Source organism: Hippocampus comes, unplaced genomic scaffold (assembly GCF_001891065.2).
Source record: "Hippocampus comes isolate QL1 unplaced genomic scaffold, H_comes_QL1_v1.1 scaffold501, whole genome shotgun sequence".
NCBI classification, from domain to species: domain Eukaryota; kingdom Metazoa; phylum Chordata; class Actinopteri; order Syngnathiformes; family Syngnathidae; genus Hippocampus; species Hippocampus comes.
In genome coordinates, this window is record NW_017805779.1 from 160,511 (window position 1) to 170,307 (window position 9,797).

A 9,797-nucleotide genomic window follows, 5' to 3' on the forward strand; every position below is an offset into this window, starting at 1 on the left:
TTCCATTCGAGCATCAGATGCCTAAACTTGTCCAACTTCCAACGGGTTGGCATTTCTCTCCCGTATAACGTGTCGATTCACCCCCTAATCTTTATCCTCAACTCAAAAGCTATGCTGATCTCATCAACCGGCCCACAAACCAGTTCTTGTGGTCGGGGACCGATGCCGTTTCGTCCTACTTAAGATGACCCGAGAGAACTTTCTCCAACGTGCAGATAAACAGAGGGAAAGTGCTTCACCTAAATGGAATGCAGCCCAAATCTCGGGAGTGACTCGAAACTGTTTTTTTTTTTTTTTTTTTTTTTGTAAGCGTGGATTTTGTGATAACTCCAATCCCAGACTCCCATTCCACAACAGCGATACAATCTCCCAACCTGAAATGTCAGCCTCACCTCCACGTTATTATCTCAAAGGCCTAATCTTCCAAACGTAGACTCACTCCCCACAAAACGTCGGGCCGCGTTATTTCTGTCCGCCCAGCCAAAATGTTTGGATAAATAACATTCCAGCGTGATCCCGTCCTAAGTCAATATCGGCGGAGAAAAAGATTGGAAGTTGTGATGTTTAAAATAACAGCGCGGCCACACAGTGTTCCCAAGGAACTGGCCCGGCCCGGAGGGTCGCCCAAAACTGGACTCGATCCCCGCCAAGTCCAGTTACGACATGACCCGTTTATGAGCTGATGCTCGCTTCGTGAGTTTAAAAATCCTAAAAGCCACAGAGAGCAATCCATCAAAGCGCGTGTCAACAAGTGTAAACCCGTGCGCAGCTCTCAGTTTGGCAGCCTCGCCTGCAGTCTAAAAATGGGCCGCCTTACCAAAGCGGCGGCAAAAGGAGGACAGGGGGTGGACGTCCGCCATGATGATGTCAGACCTGGTGTCCCCATTTGGGATATTTCCACTTAAAAACTGCGACTCCTTCACGATAACTTTTGGAGAGATGACGTCGCCATGTCATAGAAAGCTGAATGTCGCTTGTTGAAGTTTACCTGTACAACTGTACACACACGCACACACCCCATTAAAAAAAAAAAAAAAAAAAAGTCTGCTAGCTTAATGCTAACCTATCATGCGAAACACCATTGACAGGCTAAAGCAAATTAGCAACCGGTACTTTTTGTGTTTTAGTGTAATCCTGCTATTAAATGTGTGTGACATTTACCGTTGTACGACATCAAAATGACTAATGTCATGAGTGACAGGCGAAGGAAGGAATAAGTTCTCGTTATCATCAAAACACTTCAAGGGCTCCGGCCCTGTCTGTCCACATCTGTTCTCAAGTGTGACTTGGCAATTAATCATCCTCGTCAACGGCTCTGCTACACCGGAACGCACAACACATACAATATCTCACGAAAGTGAGTACACACCCCTCTCCCGCATTTTTTTTTTTTTTTGAACGAGAGCACTGAAGTATGAGTGGTGTACCGTCTTTTGTGAGCTAAAAGCAACTTTTCTCCCGTCCGCCTCCCTCCCTCCTTCGACAACGAAAGGACACACGCACAACAATCGGTTTTGTCACGAATCCGCAAAGCCACAAGCTCCCAGCAGAGCTCCTCGCTGCAGGGCGGAGAAAAGTCATACTGGGCGAAAATATTAGACAAAGTTTTCTCTGGTTGCATCATTTCTGCCTGGATGTGACCACAAAAAAAAAAGGGGGGGGCCGTGCCTATTTGAGTCACAGCTGGACTCAAGTGCGGCAACATGTTCCTTGCCTTGTGATGTCACTGCGAGAGGCAGTTCATCTCCACACCTTTTTTGTCTTCTTGCTTTCATCATCGAGCATTGGGAAGCACATTTTCTTTCCCCGGTTTAGTTTCCAGGCAACAATCAACAGGCCTCACCTGACTTGGTACCATCAACAGAAAGCCCCAATTTGCAGTCCAACCGGCGCGCCTTGGTAGCATCGCTTTGCTTTCAGGGCCGGTCGTGGGGCCGAACGTCACCAGTCTGTCGTGCCGGCTGAGAGGCGCGTACTCCGTGTCGGGAAAGCCACAGGGCTGCATTTATGATCCCGCCAGAGGAATGAAATCCCATAAACAACAAGCTGACAGACAGACAGGGAGTCTGCGTGGTGGACAAAGTCTCCTCGTCCACGAGCTCGGGCTAAAGCAGCACAATACAAGCTAAGCTCAAAAGAGGTGGCAAAAGAAGTAGAAGTACAACTACCCCTGTTAAAAAAAAAAAAAAGAAAAAGACATTCCCCATTTAGGAAGTCCTAAATGTACGGACAGAAAGTGCAAAGTCGTGATAAATTGTCGCGGAGAACGAATATCCAGCTTGAACAAAATTAGCCAAAATAACTAGCAACACTATACTAGCATTAGCACAGTAAACAGGCCGACGTTAGCCACGGCAGCCACGTTCATAGCGTGAGTGACGAATTTGTCATGGACTGGTAATATAACATTTAAGTGTTATGGATTAGATTTTTTTTTTTTTTTTTTGGTAAACGTACATGCCGAGTATAAATTTCTAATTCCACGCCACTTCTCCGCTGTGCTTCTGTTTGCTAGCCTTATGCTAAGCTGTTGGCAAACATGACATGGGCTTTTTTTTTTTTTTTTTTTACTGGGGGGGTGAATATTCCACCATAGCTTCAGTAATTCACGGGGGTTTGCCCGCTATGAGTGTAGTGTAAATGTTTACATGATTTTTTACTTCACAATGACGAAGTACAATGACAAAGTCATTCAACTTGGTTGCAGCTCCGAGCTGTAAATTCCAAAGGCCGTGATGTGAAGCACTTCCATCTGGCAGAAGGACTGCAATGAGCTAAAAAGTACCACAATCATCTTTTTTTTTTTTTCAACACATTGACTGGTCGTGAGGATGGCTGAAAGGCATTCAACCGGTTTGTTTTCTGCTTCCAAGTATCAAATTTGCCCGCGAGTAGAAAGCCAAGCCGACGTGACATAGGTGTCAAAAAAGCGATAAAACAAGCAGGCGGACATGACAAGACCAGAAAATGGTTTGTCATCCTCAAGCTGTCACTCTGTTCTGTTTCCTCCGGCAGGCAAAGGGAGCTCCAGCATCTCGTCTGACATAAGTTCCAGCACCGATCACACGCCCACCAAAGCTCCCAAGAATGCGACTCCCAGCGAAGGTAAAAGCATCTGGTGCTCATTAAACCCCACTCCCCTCCTTCTTCTGCTTCTTCTTCTATGCCTCCTCCCACCGGCCCTCTCTTTCCTCCTCATCCACGTTTGGCGCTGCCTATTTTGGGAAGAGGAACCCGGGTGTTCCTGGGATGACCCTCATTCGAACACACACTCGCAGGAATTTGTTAGTCCGAGGACTTCAATCGCAATACTGACTTTGTAAACGGACACGGGAAAGGTAACGCAAGGCAAATATCACAAACACGGAATGGTCACTGCTTTCTCAGGGTACTCCGGCTTCCTCCCACATTGCCAAAAACATGCACGATAGCTTCAGTGAAGAGAGTGCTAGCTACCCAACCTATGGCCTGGGGGCCATTTGCGGCCCGTCCTCCATGGGTCAGTATCAATATGAAGTAAGGCTGCAGCTATGAAATATTTTGGAATTAACTGCAACTGTGTCGGGCTGTCAGCAAACACTCGCGGAATCCCTTTTGCCTTTTAAGTGCCTTTCAAAAGTAGTCCGACAGCTCTTGCCGGCGTTTGGGATGCGCCCTTAGCGGCTAGCTAGATGCTAACACTGGCACTGTCTAAGTCGACGTGATTAATCGGGTTTTTTTTTTTAAACTTAGCATCCTTAATTCAGGATGACATTGCGTTGATATCGGCGGCAACAGTACGAGACGGCAATATAAACTGTCCCTCCTACACTGCTCGATGCAGTTTGTGTGTTAATAAGTGGTTAAATCAGGGGCCACCCCCCAAGGACCCCATCGGTAGCCCGCAGGACCAGATGGTTCCCCCTTACCGACCGACAGCATTTTGCTGATAGTCACCTATCAAGGGAGGGTCGGGTACGGATAGCCCAAGAGAAACTGAGGTTTCGCCGTACTTGTGGATGTGTCCACGGGGAGATTCCGGTCCATCGACCATTTAGCGAAAGATTCAGGAGCGCCGTTCCCCTCTTGAGTTATGACTGAAAGTGTTATTTTGTTCTCCACGCTAAGTGGCAGTAATTACATGGTCTGCAACCACCGCTGCCGCAGTCGCCCCCCACCCCCCCCTCACTTCCCCCCTCCTTGTTAAGAACTTACACACATACACACAGTGTTCCGAGAGTAGACGCACACGTGTGCGGATCGCACAGTCGTCGCCCACCCAGTCCTATGGTCCCCTAAATTTTTGAGTGAGTTGGAGTTTATATTGGGTTGCTAATGGACCCGAAAAAGCTTCTCATCGGGATTCGAGGTAATGGTTTGTACCTTTACTAGGTTTAGAAAATTCAGTTGTGTTCTTACCTTTGAGGGTACGATCAATGGTAAGATGGTGTCCCCCTAGGAGTACTATTTGGTCATTTATGTTTCCACTATCGAAGGGTCTCCATGTTCACCCTTTGATTGAGCAATATACGATAGATAGAAAAAAAATTCCTGGATGGGAAGGCGCTTGGGACCAAAGATGTAAGTGCGACTTTTCGCGGTTTCACCAGGAGGTCCGCATCTGCCTCCATGTTGAGCCGCCGAGCGTGACAAATGCATCTTTGTGGAGTGGAACTTAATGCGCGTTCGCATGTGTTCGGCTGGGCTCGCAGCTGTGCGGGCAAATTGTCACGGAGGCGTCGGCGTCGCTGAAGTGGCTGTTACCGAAGGACGGCCGTCGCCAGGTGTTTGGTTCAAACATGTTCATTTTGGTGCCACTTCCACATCATCCGCTTCCTCCTTTTTCTTGCGATTTGGTAAGAACTGTCGTGCCCATGGTTCATTTGAAATCGCTTGCCAGGGAGGGAATGAGAACAGACACAATGAGTACTTTAAAAAGATTTACGATTTTTTTAATGTGGTTAAAGGACCGGGATAAAACTATTTCGAAAAGATTTTATTTGGTCTTTCTAGTCATTTATTTTGAGTGGTTCTGGAACGTGTCCCCCTTGCAATAAACGGGGATTGACTGTACTGTCAATTTGAATTTGGGTTACCAATGCGGGTTTAAGAAGGAATCGTGATGTCGACTCCATTCTCTCGATTTAAAGCCACAAAATTATTATGCCCATCATTCCGAGAATTTGCTTCGAAAACGTTTTTGGAAAGTTGGTGTCCAGAGAACGCAGAGAGGAAATGAAACCCAAAGTTATCCCCCCACCCCCGGGCCCCCCAAGATTTTCTCCCATCAGCTTTGCTCGCTTCCATTGGAGAAGTCAGAGCAGAGAAGGGAGAAGCAAGGAAAAATAGAAGAGGAGAGAAGTTGTTTTTGTGAAAGAGGAGGAGTAGCACTAAGTCTTGTTGAAGAAGAGGCGGCCTTGGTGTTTTTTGTAGTCCCATTTTTCACGTTGGTGACAAGAGGGGAGCTGGGAAAGGCGCCTCTGACTGTAATTCTCGCCAGCCTCTTTTCAGATTTGGTCTGTGGAGCACCTGCGTTGTTTTGGCTGCTACGGACAAGCTAAACGGACTCTTAAGACCCCCCCCACCCCCACCTTAAATACCGTATTTTCACGATCATACGGCGTACCGTATTAAAAGGCGCAGTGTCAGTTACAGGTGCTATTTCTGTATTTAGTACATACACTGTATTATTGGACGCAGGCATGGTAAAATGTATGCTAGCTTAAAAAAATTAAGCTAGCATGCAGGGAGGCTAGCCCATGTTTTAAAATGTATGCTAGCATAAAAAAATTACGTTAACATGCAGGGAGGGTAGCCCATGTTTTAAAACGTATGCAAGCTTAAAAAAATTACGTTAGCATGCAGGGAGGCTCACCCATGTTTTTAAAAAGGCAACGGAAGCAAAACTGAGTTCGGTGGTACTTGGAAGGACTTAACAATGTACTCACATGATTTTTTTTGGATCAATCCTCCTCCACAAATCCATCCAGATCCTCATCTTCTGTATCTGAAATGAAGATGTCTGCGTAAGAACAGATAGTCAAGCGACGCGCTCGTGGTAGTCACCTAGCAACATTCACAGGTTTTAGAACGAGATTAGGCGTCCATTTTGGAGAAAATTTCAGATTTTTAACTGCGCCCTATAGTCGTGAAAATACGGTAATGTACTATTTAACACTCGGTACACAACCTGTGTTTAGGACCAACTGGGGGATGTTTGTTCTCGTCGTCAGGGCAGTTTAAGCCCTCGTCGCGATTGATTGACACCTCCCGGGCTTGACGACACGACAGAAGCTACATCTTGTAATTAGCTTAACACACATTTCCCCAAACAGGGCTCCCAAATGTTTACGAGTTGAATGCATATTAAATCTTTTTACAGCCCCACCAGAACCGCCGTGGGGTTTGTAATTAGGCGCGGCGGTGCCGGGGAGCAAAGTGCTAGCGTGTCATTACCTCCGACGGAGGAGGTTATATTTTTCGATGCCATACAGCGCGGGGCATTATTTTTTTCCTAGCGAGGACACGGCTGCTGACGTCACACACTCAAAAGCGAGAGGTAACAAGTTTTTTGTCACGGGTGGTCGGACCTTTGGCGTCTGGGGATCGTTGTTTGTCATGACAAAGCTCTTTTTCTACTTCTCCTTTTCGTTGGGGGTTGAACGAGTGTGAGAATTGTGGCCCGGGTGAAGGTCGGGCTGTGGGGGTTGCACGAAGCAAGAGCCCGGTCCGCTTCCTGTCCGAGCGCCGGCATTCAGCGGCGCCTATTGTCCTCCGACTTGTGCGGTGACCTAAGCGCTTCCTGTCGTGAAGGCTTTGCTGATAGCGCGGCCGCCGCACTGCATGCTAACATGGACTTCCACGTATTCAATTAAAATCCAAGGCAGGCCGTGGGGTTTTGTTTTGCATGCCAGGGGTCCTCGCTGCATGTTTTCTTTCCCAACCTTCGCCGAATGTTTGTTTTGACAGAAATCGACGCCTCATTTTCACACATGGGTTGAAAATTAGTCACGCTGGTTATCGCGCGAACCGCCGAGTACAGGGTGGCGGTTTTTCCCTGCTCGCTTTGCTATCCTCTTGGACATTTTTATTTTTCTCCACCTTCTTGTCGGAATGGAAGTTTTATTTTGAAGGGCAGGCTGAAAAGGAAAACTGGCTGACACGGAGTAGCGATTTGTTTGTGATGAGATTTTTTTAAATTTTGGAGTCGAGTTGCATGGACTAACGGGAGTTTAGCTTGTTTTATTTTCTCGCTCTTACGGTGCAAGATGTTCGTAATTGTCAGTCGGAGGTTTTCTTCCCCAGTTCGGTCGCTGGTTGTCAATTCACATGGTCAACGTGGTCAACTGCCGTCGATTGTGTGTCCGTATTGCGCCACAAATCCGGGTGGATCTCCGACAAAGTGAAACGATTTCTTCCTTGATCGAAGCCTGACCCCTCTACGAGTTGCTCCAAGTCCTTTTTTTTTTTAACAAGCGAGCTGAAAACTTCCCACCTGGCAGCTCCGTCTACTTGACTCCGCTGGCCGGGCCTGAAAAGAATCCCTGCAGTTTGGCTTTGCAGTCTCACTGCCCGTGCACTTGTCTCCGTCTCTGCTAAAATCTGCAAGCGCGCCTGCCAACTAAGCTTCCTTCCTTTTCCTCTCACGTCTTTTATGACAACCGCAAACAGTCCCGACCATCCCCGTAGCTTCTTCATTCGTCGCCATCTTTAGTTAATTTAACCCTTAGGCATTTCACCGAAATAAAATAACATCAATGCATTTTTTTTCTCCACTTTGAAATTTGATTCGGTTCTCTAAAGTGATCGCAAAATTCACTCAAAAGAAGGTTTTTAAATGTGTATCTTATCTAGAGGTGCTTCAAAGTATTTGTAGGAAGTTGAAAAAAAGATCTGTCGCTTACAATTATCATTTCGACAACTCCAAATTGATCCGGGAACGTACTTTGCGTCCACAGAAAATAAACAGTACCTAAGGGGTTAAAAATCCAAATTTCCTGCTGCACTTCTTCAAGCGATCACACCCCCGGATTGATTTACACAAGACCCCCAATTGTATCAAAGCGCCATCCAGATGGCGCTGCCAAGCGGCGGCTAACTTGACGCTAATCGACTCCTGCTGCCCCGCCGCGGATCCGATTTGAGTATTAGTGGGCAAATGGTTCCAGCTTCCCCCCCGAGCATGCCTTCGTGTGGCTTCACGCGCATTGAGAAAGCACGCCAAGCGGCCCTTTTCATTCCACCGCCGCCGCCCGCCCGCTTCCGCGTCCAAGGTAAAGACCAGATGTTTGACTCGTTCTCCTCCGATTTCCTGCTGCACGTTGAGCGGTCCAGCATGTGCGTCAACACACGCGCACGGATTCCAGTGAGTTTATTCCTGAATGAAGTCAACGTCCTCTCGGCCACATCACATGTTCCTCATCAGTTGTCGTTATGGAGACCAAAAACTTAAAAAAAAAAAAAAAAACTGTCTTGTGAAAACTCTGCTCGTCTGTTCATCCCATTTGGGGCTTTTCGTCTTGCCGCTGGGTTTCATTGACATGCAGATATGTAGCGACGGATCTTATTAAAAGAACGTTGAAATGACTTGGGCGGCCCGGTGGGCCAGTGGTTAGCGTGTCGACCTCGCAGTGCGGAGGTACTGGGTTCAATTCCAGCTCCGGCCTCCCTGTTTGCTTGCGTGGGTTTTCTTCGGGTACTCCGGTTTACCCCCACATTCCCAAAACATGAATGGCAGGCGGATTGAACGCTCGAAATTGTCCGCTCGAAATTGTGTGAGCGAAAATGGCTGTTCGTCTGTGAGTGCCCTGCGATTGGCTGGCAACCGGTTCAGGGTGTCCCCCGCTTACTGCCCGAAGACGTACAGGCTCCAGCACCCCACCCGCGACCCTTGTGAGGATCAAGCGGATTAGAAAATGGATGGATGGATGAAATGACTTCAGGCGCACCATGTGAAGTTTTCGTGCGTGGTTGTTTCTCTGACATGCACGAGTCCGGTCCTCGGGAGCTCCTATCCAGTTTTGGTTGTCTCCGCCCACCCTCACCCGATTCATCATCAGGTTTATCAGAGCTCGCTAATGAGCTGATCATGGTTGACATGTAAAACAGGCTGGAGAGAGACTCTCAAGGACTGGACTTGGGCACGCCTGCGCAAATGTTACACCTTCTTGGAGTCTGAAAGAAAGGCAAAACGCCAGGTCGACTTTGCCCATTTTCCAAGAATCCGTATAAAAGTGACCAGAGCTCACTTTGCCGACACTTGGACATGAGATTTAAGGCTCAGCAGAGATCTTTTTTTTAAAAAGATCTCCGCCTCGAATCAGGTAACATGTTCCAGAAGTGTCTGCGGATGTCATCAGACGCCGAGATGGAGTCCGGGTCTGGAATAGCGATCTGGCAAGAAGTATGTCGCTGTCCCGCTGACAGTACCGACACACAAATCCACATTAGGGCCAGCGTGGCGTCCATCCGTCAGGCGGACGCTGACGCGCGGCGTACAACCCGGCTGACGGGCGGCCCAGAGGCCCGCAACGCCGTTGGGTCTCTGATGACTTAATCGCTCAAATCCCAATCATCTTTGGTGGTCGAGTATTTTAAAACACGACAAGGAAATTTCCCACACACAGAAGGCTTTGTCGACTCTTGTGTTGAATATCCAAACGATCTTTGATTGGTTTTGTCGTCTCCGCGTTGTCTCGGCGGTTCAGGTTTGGACTCCAGCACGAGGACTCTGAGCACACCCAGTCCAGGCCTCAAGTCGTCGTCTCTGTCCTCCCCGGCGCTGTCCAGCAACGGCCATGACACCAACTCCACCTCGT

General features: G+C 48.0%; 1 protein-coding gene and 1 long non-coding RNA gene across 2 annotated transcripts in view; one reads left to right on the plus strand and one right to left on the minus strand.

Annotated features, from left to right (window-relative positions):
- Positions 1-9,797, plus strand: part of si:dkey-192l18.9 (F-box/LRR-repeat protein 7) — a 14,579-nt gene that overhangs the window by 1,808 nt on the left and 2,974 nt on the right. The window contains exons 2-3 of the mRNA XM_019884745.1: positions 3,016-3,105; positions 9,687-9,797. Of these exons, the coding sequence (XP_019740304.1) occupies positions 3,016-3,105; positions 9,687-9,797 (201 nt within the window). The remainder of the gene's footprint in view (positions 1-3,015; positions 3,106-9,686) is intronic.
- Positions 5,925-9,797, minus strand: part of LOC109524709 (uncharacterized) — an 8,878-nt gene continuing 5,005 nt past the window's right edge. Inside the window, exon 4 of the long non-coding RNA XR_002170003.1 lies at positions 5,925-5,986. This is a non-coding gene — a long non-coding RNA (uncharacterized LOC109524709). The remainder of the gene's footprint in view (positions 5,987-9,797) is intronic.